Here is a 15,644-nt window from a genome sequence, read left to right as displayed (position 1 = left end):
GTTTGGTGGAGGAAGAATAATGGTGTGGGGCTATTTTTCATGGTTCGGGCAAGGCCCCTTAGTTCCAGTGAAGGGACATTTCTGTGCTTCCAACTTTGTGGCAACAGTTTGGGGAAGGCCCTTTCCTGTTTCAGCATGACAATGCCCCCACGCACAAAGAAAGGTCCATGCAGAAATGGTTTGTCGAGGCCTCCCGAGTGGCGCAGTGCCTCCCGAGTGGCGCAGTGCTTGAGGCGTCACTACAGACCCTGGTTTGATGCCAGGCTGTGTCACAACCAGCCGTGACCGGGAGTCCCATAGGGCGGTGCACAATTGGCCAAGCATGAAAGTTTGAAAGTTTGTTTCTTAAATCCATTGTTGTTGTTGTAATGATTTCTTTACAGTCATGTTTTTTTATCATCTTATTTTTAAGAACTTGTAGAAAATCCACTTTATCATGCTGTCAAGAGACATTATGACCATCCTGCGTCACTTTACTTGGACTAAGAAAATACACTTTATGACAATGTCATGAAGCATTATGACTATACTGTGTCACTTTACTTGGACTAAGAATTATAACCATCAGAATCATGTTGCCAGAAAGGCCTATCACGTACATGCCCTTATGTCAGTCATCAGTCAAAAAGAGGGTGTATTTTCCTGCTCCTGAAATCTACTCCTGCATTCATCCCAGTCATTAGCAACAGAGTATTGGGGTAGGTGCATGTCTGACATCAATGTGTGCGCAATTACAATGACACTTTAATATGGCCAATTTCAGATAATCTTATGTAACAAAAAAATACTGTCGACAAGTCGGCTATAGTGTAATGGAGCGAGTTTTGACACTCTTATGTAGGTGTCATAACCAGCCATAAAATAACGCAATATATGACACAACAGGTCTAAATATATTTGTCATGACAGTGTTACGACCATATTATGACAGGTTAAGACAAGTTATGTCAGCTGTTATGACATGGTTATGACCGTGTCATAACGGGTTATGACGCTAGGTGTCAAGTAAAGCGTTACTTAGTAGGGTAATGGGGTTTGTATTGCCAGAGGTGGCATATGGGTGATAGTTTGACTGATTTGTTTCCTCTACCGATAACATTTTCCAGATCATGGTGCCTCCCACCTAATGACTTCCCACACCTTAATTTCCCAATTAAATTAGTTTCAATTGATTATTTTAGTATCTCTTTGGGGGCTGACTAGGCTGGGACTCTAGTTGTAAAACATGGGGAAGCACTGATCAATGTTGTGACAGTCACACTGGGCTCTGATTAATGTTGCTGATCCTCCCCTCCATTACCCTTGTATTATCCCTCGTCCTCCTTCCCTTTGTACAGTACCCCCCACTAACCTGCCCCCATCCCATCCCCCTTTCCTTCCTATCCCCCATTTACCCTCATCCCCCTTCAACCTCACCCCGTGGGGGGCCTCCCAGTATGGGGGTGTCCAATCTGTGCCCCCCTCTACCCTCCAACCCACTCTCTACCCCTCCTCTTAGCCAGGTTAGGGTATCTCTCCTGGGGGATTTGGCAGTCGAGCAGCCTTTACAAGCCTAATCAAGTAAATATTGAGGAGATTTGTGAGCTCTTTGTAATGTGGCTCAGGCTCGGGTAATTCCATTGTGTCGCTGGGTTAGAGGGCTGTATTTGGTGGTGATTGGAGGTTGTGGTAAACCTCGATTGAGTTAATGATGGGGTAGGAGGGAAGGCTCTGTGGTTACACTGGGTAACTGGTTAGGGTAAAGCTGTGGGAGTTTAAACGAGGAGCTCAGAGAGAGAGAACCAAGCCTAGCAAGAACCAATACTTTTACAGTAAAACAAACACACAGCCATTTTGGATTGTAGGGTTACAGGTTTCAGGGTGGAACGCAATGTGGTCGATTTAAGTCTAGTGAATGTTTCTACTGAGTTTATTTCAGTTGGATTGTTTCAGTTTGATTTTAACACTTGAGAAAACTTGCAACCAAAATCTTCAAGTCAAATTGTAGGGTTTTTAGGACGCTGCTGTTTTAGGACACCATTTAAATGATGTCAAAACCAAAGTCAGTCAGCTAAATGGAAACAAGATTACACTCTGCTGGAGGCAGTTGGCAAAGAGCAGGAGAGCGGAAGGGGAGAGAGAGACATAAGGATAGTGGGAGAAGGAGAAGCAGAGGTAGTAAATCAGTGATAAATTGGAGAGATGGAGAAACTCAAGGAGCAGAGTGATAGAGGAAGGAGTAGGAGGACTGAGAATGAGAAATAAAGAGAGATTACTAAGCGAGAGAGAGAGTCTCATGAGAGCTATCTGTGTGTGATCGTGTGTGTGTGTGCATGTGATGGAATGACATGTCAGTGCTGCATCTGCTTGTTGTGCGGCTCAGCTGGATCGCCGTGGCTACCAGCCATCCTCCTACCCTCTCCTTCCAGGTACTCTCTCTCTCTCTCTCTTCCTTATATAAACTACCTATTTGTAACAACATACAGTACCTTAGAGGGGGAGAGCGTATTCAAGTCCCCTTGAAAATGGCAAATGGCGTATCTGTAGTCCGGTCACACCTTCTCCTGCTAGAGAATGCCCCCTGGCACAGTGCCAACGCCCCTCGGTTGGCACGCGCGGCACAGGCACAAAGGGGGCAGGATGCAGGAAGCGGTACTGAAAGGAACCGAGCCCCCCATCACCCGCTTACTGGGCTGAATTGAAACTGTGAATCTGAAAGGCCATACCCACACCTCCATTCATACTACACATTTACATTCATCTGTGTGAGTCTGTAGGTCCCTCGGCCTGTGTGTGGGGAACAGGGAAGGGAGAGGTGCATTTCTGTTGCTCTTCACATTCAAATTCTTCCAATTGAATGTGTGTGTGTCTGTAAGTGGGGATTTCCCCCTAAAATCCACATGCAGACATTTGAGGAGTGAGTGTGAACCTTTGCGTTCTTGTGCCTATTTTAGCCTGTATGGGTTCTTCTCAGAGAGTGTGTTTCATTCACATTCACAGGCTTTCCCGAGTTCCAACTACTTTAATCACCCTGTTTTATTCTCAGTGATCACACTTCTACTATTAGAAAAAAGGGTTCCAAAAGAGTTCTTCGGCTATCCCCATAGGAGAACCCTTTTTGGTTCTATGTAAAACCCTCTGTGTAAAGGGTTCTACATGGAACCCAAAAGGGTTCTACCGGGAACCAAAAGGGTTCTACCTGGAACCAAAAAGTGTTCTTCAAAAGGTTATCCTATGGGCACAACCGAAGAACCCTTTTAGGTTCTAGATAGCAGCAGGGATATACATAGTTACCATGGTTTCATTCCTGTTATAAGCAGTGAGAGACCAGTCATTACCATTTCCCCTTGATAACCAGTGTGATCAACCCAGTTTATAGAGTCTATGTCTTCTTACGCAACATGCCATGCAATTCATTCTCATAGTGGTTACAAGCATGCGAAGCAGCAGATTTGGCTAATAAGGTTCCAGTCTTGTTAAGAACTGAGATATATTCAGTGATTTAGATGCCAGATAGTCAGCAGACAAAGCCATCTGCCTCTGTCATTTTTGTCCACAGGAGGAAACCATACACTGGCAAACTGGAGCAAAAAGAGTCTAGGACTCAGATGGCGGCAAGTGGGTGTGTGTGTGTGTGTGTGTGTGTGTGTGTGGATGGATGGAAAACAGCCTCTGGCTCTTTGTATTTTTCTATTTTCTTTTCAGACAGAATGATCACATTATCCCTTCAAATAGAGCCATGTTGAAAGCCTGCTGGTGACACTTCAGGCATCTGATAGTCTGTTTTAGACCAGGAGTTGAAATGTCACTTCCATAAATCATATACACTGCTGTATATGTGGGATGTTGAAGAGCATTTTTTAGACCCCACACTCAGGGCTGGATTCAATCCGCATCGCAGAAGTATCGTGGAAGATACGCGTTATAGCTCGATTTAAATTGAAAGACAATGTTCCTGCATTTGCAGAGATTTTCCGCAATACTTCCGCAATACGGATTGAATCCAGCCCTTAAAGCTTTCAGACTCACATAATGAAGCACTTGGGATAATTATGAACAGAAATGTTCGTAAACAGAGCAATCTGGATTTAAATATGTGCCAACCTTACAAACTTCAACTATGAGTGACACAGTGGTACTGCCCTCACCCTAATCAAAATAATTTCGAGCCTGCACACAGACACAGACAGACACACGCATGCACTCAGACACCCAGACAGACACACGCACACAATTTTGTAAAAAGTGTTATGTTTCTCTCCATCCCTTTTACCCTCCTCTCATGGCCTCTCTCCACTCTTCCCTTATCTGGCCATTTCATCTGTCACCCTATCCATCTTTCCCTGGCTGCTCCTCTCTCTCCTCTCCGTATTCCATTACACATGCCTCATTGTTTCCACTACTACTACTTCCCTTCCCTTCCTCTCTTTGTCGTCTTCTTCTTCTTCTTCTTCTTCTTCTTCTTCTTCTTCTTCTTCTTCTTCTTCTTCTTCTTCTTCTTCTTCTTCTTCTTCTTCTCCTCTTCTTTTTGCTCCTCTCTCTCTCTCCATCCCTCCTTCCCCATGCAGGTGTAATGTCCAGGACTACATCTGGCACAAGGGTTCCCGCTGTGAGTCGGTGGTGACAGAGTTCCAGGTGTTGTGTCTGACCATCGGGGCGTCGGCCCTCATGGTGCTGCTGCTCTTCATGATCATTGTCTGCTTCACCAAGAAGCTCCACGTGCTCAAGACCGAGAACAGCAAGCTGCGCAAACGCAGGTAAGCTTACAGCGTGGGCCTGGGGAAACCTGCGCAAATATAGGGGAGTTTATGGACCAGATAAAACCAGTTACACCTTTGTGCTAAGAAAACCAGGAAAAACCAAGAAGTGCAGCCATAGATCATAGAACCCACGGAAAACTGGCTGCGCAAACACAGGTGAACTTATGGACTAGAACAACCAGGCAGCAGATAGACAGGTATTTGAGCTCTTGTATTCTCACAGCATATTTATGTGAAATCAAAAATCATAATCACTATCAACAAAGCTTAGCATTTCTAGCACTAGTGAATATGAACATATTTAGTATTCAATTGGAGTATTACATTAGTATTAGACGTGTAGTCTGTGAATTACATTACAACTACTTCCATTGAAACAAAGCTCAACTCAGGGTGAAACCTTGGGGCTGATGGAGAGAGTAGTGGGGGGAAAAGAGAGGAGATGAGCAAAGGATCAGGATAAAAGGACAGGAGATTGAGGAGGAAGGGAGGTGAAGTGGGATACCTGAGAGGGTTATGGATGGGTTAGGGGAGAGAAGAGGCTGAGGGAGGGAGGGAGGGAGGGAGGGAGGGAGGGAGGGGAGGGAGGGAGGGTGGGGGATGGGGGACAAAGAGAAGAGGCGACAGACAGAACAGACAGAGGGAGAATTGGATGGATCAGATAAAGGGGGGAGGATATTAAATGAGCGAAGACAATGAAGGAATGCGGAGGAGGAGGAGGGGGCGTAAAGCACGATGACAAGATAGACGAGAGAGGAAATGCAGAAAGAGAGAAAAGATAAAGCAGAGAGAGAAAGAAAAAGGGAGGGATTGAGTTTGCATTGAAAGAGAACGGGAAGAGTATAGCTAGAACGAGTGCGGTATGAGATGCGGCTGTGCCTTCGCCAGTCGTTTTGCCTAGCAACAGTGAAGTCATGTACGAGGGTGGATGAGTGTGGATGCAAATCTAGACTCTATCCTTGCTTCCATCAGCAATGCACATTTCTTAGCTGAGGATGATGATGTTAGTCATGATGATGAAGAAAGGTGGAGCAGTCAGTGCAGTGGAAAGCGTGCTGATGGTTAGCGCACGGTGCTAGCTGAAAATAGTGATGTCATTGCTGCTCTGGCTCTGGCTCCAGCTGAAAGTAGGGCAGTCTGATCAGGAGTGTATGAGAGGGGAGGGGAGGGGGAGACAAGGCAGGGGAGGAGGAGTTGACCTACATACAGCTGTGCGACCTGAGGGGTGTGTGTGTTTGTAAGGAGATGGACCGCATGCAGAATGGGACAGACAACACAGCCTCATCAAGTGGTTAGCCAAAAATCGAAGAGGAGGAAGGTGAAACAGAAGTGGCTACAAAAGGCAGAATGAAACAGAAGAGAACAGAGGGGTGGAGGAGTGAAGGAGAGAGAGTGGAAATGTGTAGAGGATGACGAGCAGATGGAGGGCAGGAATAGGAAAGAGCTTTTACCAAGAGAAAAACTCAGTTGTTGTTGGAAGGACATGTTGTTGGAAGGAGAAAGAGTGTGTGTGCGTGTGTGCAAGCATGCGTGTGTGTGCATGTGCGCGCATGTATAGGGCACTGCTGATGAGGCTCATGTATACATGAGACGCCCACCTCTCTCTCCCTCCATCTGCTGCAGATAATTGCAGTGGGCTCCACAGTGTGTCTGCCGCAGTTAAGATGGGGTCTGCTTCCTTGTCAGAGAGAGAGGCATAGAGAAAGATGGAGCGAGAGAGAGATGGAGGGAAGGAGGGAGATAGAGAGAGAGGTGCTGGGGGAAGGGGGAGAAAGGGAAGGAAAAATTGTAGGGAGCGAGGGAGGGAAAGAGATAGAAAGAGAGAGGGGTGTCAAGAGAGGTAGAAAGCAAATGGCAGAGGACAGAGAGAGAGAGAGAGATGTAGGTAACGTTATCTTTGCAGAGAGGAGAGTGTTCTGGCTGGAGTGCCAGATTAAAACTGAGACAACCTGGCTTTAGTCCCTTTTTCCCTGTGCCACGGCTTAGAAACTACACTTCACAAGCCACTCATTCTCTCTCTCTCTCTCTCTCTCTCTCTCTCTCTCTCTCTCTCTCTCTCTCTCTCTCTCTCTCTCTCTCTCTCTCTCTGAAGTGTTTTCAATGATAGGTTAATGGTGAGTCATTGTTTGGGAAGTAACTCTCATTTTAGTTTTCAGTTGCAAAACATTTTGCTATACAGTGTGCCCTATTGAATACAACCCAGGATTGGGTGTCAAAGTGTAAATAGCTGTAGGCTAGTTTTGATTCACAGCTGATTTGTTGCATCACAGAGGGTATGTCTGTCTGTCTGTCTGTCTGTCTGTCGTCTGCATACTGAAGTCTTACACTTGCACTATACTGTAACTAACGCTGCTCTCTCTTGCTTTTTCTCTCCCTCCTCCCTCCTCTCCCCACCTCCCTTTCCCTCGTCCTTCAATCCTGATTTTGACCTCCCTATTCTCTCTGCATCCCTCTGTTTCCATTTCCCCCTCCCCATCGACACGCTCCTCTTCCTCCCACAATGTGACCCCTCCTCGTTTTATCCTCTTTTACCTGTTCTCCCTTCCTCTCCTCTCTGGTCCCCTCCCTGTCCTCCCTTCCTCTCCTCTCTGGTCCCCTCCCTGTCCTCCTCCTCTTCCCAGCAGTAAGTACCAGCCTACATCGGAGCAGCACAATGATAATTTCTCCCTGTCCACCATCGCTGAGGGCTCCCACCCAAATGTAAGGAAACTGTGCGACACCCCTCCTAACGTCCCTCATGCCCGTGCTTTGGCTTACTATGATAACATTATCTGTCAGGTAACGTGGTTCTCGTCTCTCTCTCACCCTTTTCTTCCTTCCCTCCTCCGCATGGGCTTGAGCATCACCTCTCCGGGGTACAAGGCGGGGTGTTACAGTGGGGGTCTTCTCTCTCGCTATGGGACAAGTCTACACCCAGATAGGCAGACATAGTACTACACCCAGTTACTGAGGCAACGCTGTTACCATGGCAACAATGTGGCTGTAAAGTCTCTACTGTGTATTGCCACACTGTCAGTTATTATTTTATTAGCTATTGATCCCACTTGAAGGTGACACACACACACACACACACACACACACACACACACACTGCAGATGTGAAAGATGGAGCAAGGAAATAAGTTGATCTTACCTATACATCTGCCTGACCCAATGGTGGGGTGTGTTCACTTCTGCCCAAGCTAAGACTTGACCAAGACCAAGAGAGAACTCCCATAGCCCTCACTGTAACCCCCTCCACCCCATCTTTCCCTGATCTGCTCTCCCTTTGATCACCTGTGCATCGGTATGTCACTGCATGCCTGCTATATCGCTCACATGGTGCCCCCCCCCCTGGTGGCCATGTCAGCCGCTGCAGCAGCCTGTCCGTCGCTCTGCCTCCGTGTCTCTGTCCGTCCGTTTCACTCGCTTATCCTGACTTGGGCTGGATAGGTGGGAAAGGTGAAGAAGGTCTCTTGATTGGTCGATAATGGGGATTTGGGGGGCGGGGAATCTGGGGGCAGAAAATGTATTTCATTTATGGGGTTATTATCAGGTTGATAGCGAATGGTGTGCGAGATGTGTGCAAGGTGGGCAGGGCTATTAAGTCAGGATAAACATCTGAGATGCAATGTCTCCCTGCTGCCTGTAGGTGGCGGGGGAGAGTATAGACCTAGATGCACAACTAACGGAAGCATGGGGTAGCATAGTGCTAACATGGTCATAGCAGCATGAGTAGAAGTAGTACTATGACATAAGATGTGGTGCCACATTCTAACAACTCATCAAATAGTTCTGGTCATCATACTTGGTATAACCACAAGCAAATTGCTTCACTTAGCTTTCTTTTGCTAGTTTTTTGTTTGTTTGTAGATGCAGTCGTTATTCTTCCTTCTGGGTAATTGCGATAATGTTTCTGTAAATATAATATAGTGACAACTTGAGGGGCATCATATTGCAGTGCTTCATAACATGAGACCATTAGCACAATCACCTAGCAGAACACTACTAACCTTAACCATAACCACAACCCAATAACATTCACAACCCAATACCATTTACAACCAAATAAAACACCATATAACACCCCAATCTTCCAGACATCCTCTAAGCTCTGCTCTTTGAGTCTCAGCCTGGGTTTGCAGCTTAGCTCTACAGCTCTAAGTCAATGTATTAGTACATCTCTCTATCCATAGGAGTCAATATAGAGCACCAGTATAGAATATCTGGAAAAAGGTCCATTAAAATACTATGTAGATTCATCTGCAGAGAACAGCCAACACCATAGAAAGCTCAGAATACATGAACTAATATTGTGAATAACCAATACCTCAAATCCCTCCGTCTAGTTCATGAACTAAAACCTCTGTGTTTCTATGTCAACACGGTACCCTCAGAAATATCTCATCCAACATTTACTATGGTAATGTCAAGGCCACAAAGCACCATAGTTACTGAGACGAATCCATCAGTGTCCTTATATGGGCAAGACAGTCTCTACCTCTCAATGTGAGCTGGGAATATCAGCTATCATCCTTAGGAAGTTCCCCTTACTAGGTCTTCTCTCTCTGCCACTTCCCTTTCTCTCTCTCGTGCTCTTTCATTCTCTCTCTCTATCGCCAACACTCTTGGTTTCTATCCAACTCTCTCTCTCTCTCTCTCTCTCTCTCTCTCTCTCTCTCTCTCTCTCTCTCTCTCTCTCTCTCTCTCTCTCTCTCTCTCTCTCTCTCTCTCTCTCTCTCTCTCTCTCTCTCTCTCTCTCTCTCTCTCTCTCTCTCTCTCTCTCTGCTCTCTCTCTCTCTGTCTCTCTCTCTCTCTCACACTCTCTCTCTCTGTTTGAGGATGTTATGTATCTTTGAGGAGTATAACCCTCTCCCCCCCCCCCTCAGAAAACCATGAGCAGATACACCTGGGAGTGTAAGACCAAAGAGGAGCCCGACTGTAAGGTAAGATAAACCCCCTCAGATGGCCCGCCCCCCTCTCCCTTAAACGGCTCTCTCATTGTACTGTGACCCTGTCAGTCACCCTCTCTCAACTCAACGGACTAATCCACGGCCCCAAACTTGGCTAGTCAGAACCTAGTGCTGTTACTCCTAAGTGCTGATCTAAAGTCAGTTTATAAGTTAAGTTAGCCATTACCCCTTTTTTTTTTTTCTTTTAGCCCCTTTCCAGACCTCAAAAGCTTAATGGATCATTTCTGGATTGGGGTATATGCTGATTCTAGACATGATCCATATCTTCACATACTCTGGGCTCTTAAAATAAGAACTACGAAATAAACACAATTTAAAATATGAAATGTACAGTCTTTTATCTAGGTTAAATGGCACAGAGATAAGCGTTGTAGCAGTCCAGTAGCAGTACGATTGTGTCCTTGTAGTGTCCTTCAGACAGGAGATATCGACCCTTCCCACAGGAGTTCTTAACAGAAGAGAAGACACTGCAGTAGACTGAAACCAGAGAAATCTTGCTAGACATAAACTCTCTCTCCAGATAAACACACGGTCAGACATTGGACACACTCCAACATGCATAAAAACACTATAATATATACACAGATAATACAACTAGAAAGTGAAATATTGTTCTAGGGAGAATATTTTCTTTATTTTGAGCATTACATGGACTGAGTACAGTGGATTGTATCCGTTTACTCGTTTACCCCTATCAACATTAATACCTTTCCTTTTATGGACCATGCTGGTTTACAGTATAGATTTAACTATGGCTTGTGTCAATTCCATTCTAACTCAGTCAGTTGACAAAATTAATTGAAATTGTAGATAAAGATAAAAAGTAAAAGTCTATATTTACAGTAATTAATACATGTATAAGTTCATGTCCTCAGTATTGATTGAATGAAAATGGAATTGATATTAAGTGATTATGATAGGGTTACATTGACATGTCCTGCTCATAGTGACATGTTCTTATAATACTGACATGTCCTTGTAATGTTGACATGCCAGTCCTGTGCTGTGGATTAAAGGCCGGGACGTACAGTCCCTATTGTCCAATCCTGCCCTGTAGGCTGTGCTTTGCTGTGCTGTGCTGAGCCATACTGTACTGTACCGTGCCAGTGAAGAGCATTGAGGCTCTCTATCTATCTGTAACAAATCGTTTGACTCAGTCCTGTCCCACCCTCTTCGTGTCCTTCCTCCACTACGTATACACAGATACACACACACGTTCTATACAAAGACGCAGATCCAGACACTCAGACCGGTGCAGATCCAGACACACTCACATCAACTCTGAACAGACACACACATACAGACATAGGCATAAAGCAGGAAGGATACAAAGATCTGTCCATGTTTCATCTTCATCTTAATCCCCCGTATATCTCTGTTCCAAAAACTCCCAACAAAGTCCCTCTCACCCTCTTTCCGCAATACAATGAAAAACAACAGCAAACAAACAAACAAACACATTTTCCAGTTTCACGCTGACGGAAGGAAAGATGGCCCCTATCCTGTAACCATGGAAGTGACGTATCCCCACGTCCTGCCCGAAGTTACTATCTAGACCATCAGCCAATGGGTAAATGCTCTCGCCATCCCGTTTGTGTGCCATTGAATAACAAGCATTCAGCTCTGTTTCGTAATGGCACAGCCCTCAGGGTCTGCAGTGTGTGTGTGTGCGCGCGTGCCTGTGTGTGTGTGTGTGTGTGTGTGTGTGTGTGTATGCATGTGTGTGTCTTTCCATCAGCCTGAGCACAGACAGACTTTTCTACCTCTACACAGCAGGGTCGATGAAGCTATGCAATATTAATGAGGCTATCAGGGTGGAAAAACAGGTTCAAATGAATGCCAATCCATTCTTTTTCCTGACCTTAATTAAATGCAGCCAAAAGGATGAATTGAAGTGAAACAGAGTTGTCTCCTAATGCATTGTTTTTTCAGCTCCAGCTGTACTGTAAGTATGTATGAAAGTGGATCCACAGACAATGTGTTTAATGTCAATTAAGGCACGGCTCATTGTGTTTTAATTGGGACAGTAGCGAGGTGAGGGGGGCTGGATGAGTGATTGGGGGGGATTCTGGATTCTCTGGGGGTCTTGCATGTGGATGTGCATGCGCTTCCCGGTTGGATGGGGTGCTTGTTGGTGGGTTATAAAGGATGGGAGGGGAGGGAGTCGCTCATACAGTTCTCCAATCACCTCTATGTCCCTTCAACCAAAACAAATGTGCAAAGCAAGCATGATGTTGAAACAATTGGGTAGCCACGGCCACTTGGGTCTTTTTGAAATGGTTAGCTTACTCACTGCTACATGCTTTTCCATCGACTGATAGTCAGGTAGTGTGAGGATAATATGGGATTTTGGGATATTTATATCCAAACAATATAATACATCGGATTACAGAGAGGGATGGAGGGGAGTTAGAGGCTCTAATATTTGGAGATGTTAGGATAGTATTTCAAATATTCTCATCTCTTTAGCGGGAATGAGAATATGCCATAGCAGTGGTCTGTCTAATAGAGGCTATAAATTGATATTTTCAGAGGTTGAAGGCCAGCTATTGGCTGATGCTGTGACGGTCCATATAAGAGGATGCAACAAAAGACCACATGGTAGACTAGAGGGAGGGTTTGGTTTATAACAGTTTTGGGGGGGTCTGACTGGGTAGGCCTAACCGTGTTTTCTCCTCCCTCCGTCCATCTGTCCGTCCGTCCCTGGCAGGATGATCCTAATGCCCCGAACAAGCTGGAGGACCCCGTCAAGGCCCCGGTGCCCAAGGAGGACGACTCCCTGAACATCCACAACTCCCTGACCCCCAAACACGAGAACCACAAGGTACTGGGCGAGGAGAACTCCTCGGAGGTAAACTCACTGCAGAACAACATGATGTAGAAGCCTGGTCGGGATGAGAGCTCCAGTCCTGCTCTCTATCCCACCCACCACGTCTACAACTGCTACCACCAGCCAACCACCGTCTACAACACGGCAACACTGCCACCAAGCGGCCCACGCCGCTGCAAAAAAAACACACCACCCCAGCTGAAACTCCTCCCCCACCTGCCACCGCCTATAGCGACCCCTTACGCCCAATCACGCCCCCCTGCCTCGCTGCCCTGCCCCTTTGTTGCTGTCACTCTGCTCCCCCTTACCCCCTGCCCGCACGCACATACACACACATGAACACACAAACAGACACACCAGAACACACAAACCGCACATATACGTACATACACACACATACACTCACATTCCCCTGCCTGCATTGGTGTATTTTGTAAAAATAAAAAAATCATATGGAGTTTAAAAAAAGAAGTTAAACATTGTAAAAAATATAAAAGCTACTGAGAGGTTTCGATGTTTGTCTGACTAATTAAGTGAGTATGTATAAATATATGAAAAAAATGCTTGGATTGATATAAAAGAAACACAATGTGTCTTTGTTTTCATTGATGTGATTTCTAATCCTGATGTACTTGTTTTATTTTGTACTTTTCTGGGAATACAGACTTCAAACAGAGAAAAAAATCAGACAGTTGTTGAAATAAACATTTTTAACATGACACCTTTGTCCCTGTGTTTTCCTGAACTATACTATCCCTTTCCCTCTCAAACTCTTGCATGGCTTATTACAGCTTGGTAGCTCCTTATGTTGCACTCACACACACACACACACACACACACACACACACACACACACACACACACACACACACACACACACACACACACACACACACACACACACACACACACACACACACACACACACACACACACACACACACACACACACTGTTACATTCCCCCATTCACACATAATTTTTCATACCGGCCTGCATTCTCAATGAGTCTCAAAGGAGGCCTCTCCGATGCCATGCCTTTGTCGGAGTTCAAAGTGTGATCATTGAGAGAGTTCTAGACTGATTGGACCGAGTCTGGTATTGTAGGGCCCTTCTCCGGCTGCGGGGTCTTTGGTTGGGTGGATGGGGGATGGAGGACCCCTTTCGCATCAATAGGGACAGAGAAATATTCAAACCACTACAGAGGAAAAGTTTGGCTATGGGAATAAACAGCAGGCAAGCAGCTACAACGACAGCAATTAACACATTTTCTCTTTATCTCTCTCAGTCTCTGTTATGTTGCTGGTATGCAAGAGAACACATAGCACTCATGGTTCAAATGAGAATGCCTATTGGCTTTGCACCTTTCTCATACAAAATCTTAATGGCTTTGCGCGCACACACACACACACACACACTGAAGAAGATGTAAAGCTGAAACATCTTTGTGTCCTTGGGATGGATAGAGACTATCAAATCAATCAATACTCCTCAATTGTGCCTGGGTTCGAGCCTTGGTGTGAGACCAATCAGGAGAAAGTGGTACTTGCTAAGTAAGCAGCCTGACGTCCATTACATTAGGGATTGCTCTTTGGCATTTTAGCAGACCGAAGAACTCTCCAATGAATCTGTTATGTTTCCTCATCTCTTTCATTTCTGCTTCATCTACAATCAACACCAATGACTGTATTGACACTTCAGGGCTCAACCAGAAAGCCTCCCTTCCCTGGGGGCCTCTCTGGGTTTGACTGTGTGTGTGTTTCTGTATGCATGTGTGTGTGTGTGGTATGAGTGAGTGGGTGTGCGTGCATGCATGCGTGTTCAGGCTTGTCTCTGGGAAGAGAGAACCCAGTGTCCGTCACACCACAGGACAAGAGGTGATGGTGTGGTTGAGAGAGCTGGGCACTGAGATAGACATCTATCTCTATTCCTCTAAAACCCGGTCGCCCTTTCTAAACATATTTTCTACACCCCCCCACCCCTCCCTCTTTCCCTTTTGTTCTATTTTTCTGGCATCAACCTCTCCCCCTCTCTTTCTGGCTTATTCCCCCTCTCTCTAGAAAATGTTTCACATCGTTCCACCAGTCCTCTCTCTCCTCCATCTCTCGCTCCTCTCCTATCGCTCCTCTCCTCCCTGTTGCTGGAGGGTCTTTACAAATGCAGCCTCAGACAGAGGGGGCACCGTTGCCATGGAAACCAATTCTGTCGCTACGGTCCAAGCTTGAGAGGACCAACTCAATGACCTCACCATTCTCTTTATTCCTTTCTCTCTTTCTCCTCTCTCTCTCACACACACACGACTACACACACACACCCGATTAGAACAGACTGTGTGGCGTTGCACTGAGACTCCGAAAATGATGTATAATAGATATATAAAATCAAGAATGCATTATGCAGATTTAATGTCATCTAGGAAAACATGAAATGTTGGCATTAAATACACTCTGATTCCACATAACCCCCTTATATTACTCCCTCTTCTCTTTAGCTGACCTAAATACCACTTCATGTTCTTATAGCGTTTTTACAACATTCTGACGATGAATGCACTCCTGCTCACCTTTACCAAAATAATTTATCTGGAGAAGAGAGAGGAAGGGCACACTTCAGGTAGGGAGAGAGGGGTCAGGGGGGAGAGAGGGGTCAGGGGGGGAGAGAGGGGGCGGGGGGAGAGAGGGGGCAGGGGAGGGGGGAGAGAGGGGGCAGGGGGGAAGAGAGGGCACAAAGAGGGCGTATCAAGATTTTTCTCTGCCTCCCTAAGCCTGCTGGGACGTTGGATTCATCCGCACACTGCCATTGGCTGAGGATGTGGTGGAACGATGGTGTGTGAATTCCACAGGGAGCCTCAGGATTGGCCAACGCAAACACATATACACACAGACAAACATGCATGCCCACACGCGCAGTCACGAGTGTGCGCGCACGCGCACACACACACATACGAAAGCACACAAAATTGCACAGAGTCAGAGTATACACAAACACACAGACTTGCATAAAAGCTCACAGAGCAGTTTGGGAAGCAAGTATTGAAGCTTAGGCAGGGTGTGGGTGGGTGAGTTAAGTCTGATTTAACCATTTTGGCATTACTCTGGTTTATTAATGAGGATCTCTGGAATGC

The 15,644-nt window shown here is 45.9% G+C and overlaps 1 protein-coding gene across 6 annotated transcripts in view; it reads left to right on the top strand.

The window, feature by feature from the left end:
- Positions 1 to 13,240, top strand: part of LOC121543871 (chondroitin sulfate proteoglycan 5-like) — a 33,294-nt gene extending 20,054 nt beyond the window's left edge. Inside the window, exons 3-7 of one of the 6 annotated variants that reach the window (XM_045216392.1) lie at positions 4,548 to 4,736; positions 7,361 to 7,439; positions 9,608 to 9,664; positions 11,160 to 11,261; positions 12,402 to 12,489. In XM_045216392.1, coding sequence (XP_045072327.1) covers positions 4,548 to 4,736; positions 7,361 to 7,439; positions 9,608 to 9,664; positions 11,160 to 11,246 — 412 coding nt within the window. In that variant the 3' untranslated portion in view covers positions 11,247 to 11,261; positions 12,402 to 12,489. Of the gene's footprint in view, positions 1 to 4,547; positions 4,737 to 7,360; positions 7,518 to 9,607; positions 9,665 to 11,159; positions 11,262 to 12,401 lie in introns of all 6 variants that reach the window. The other 5 variants (XM_045216393.1, XM_045216390.1, XM_045216389.1 and 2 more) reach the window with 5 other exon arrangements.
- The last annotated feature ends 2,404 nt before the right edge of the window (positions 13,241 to 15,644 follow it).

This window comes from Coregonus clupeaformis, unplaced genomic scaffold, assembly GCF_020615455.1.
Source record: "Coregonus clupeaformis isolate EN_2021a unplaced genomic scaffold, ASM2061545v1 scaf0700, whole genome shotgun sequence".
NCBI lineage: Eukaryota > Metazoa > Chordata > Actinopteri > Salmoniformes > Salmonidae > Coregonus > Coregonus clupeaformis.
The sequence above is the reverse complement of the archived record's forward strand: the minus strand, read 5'-3'. Positions and strand labels throughout refer to the sequence as shown.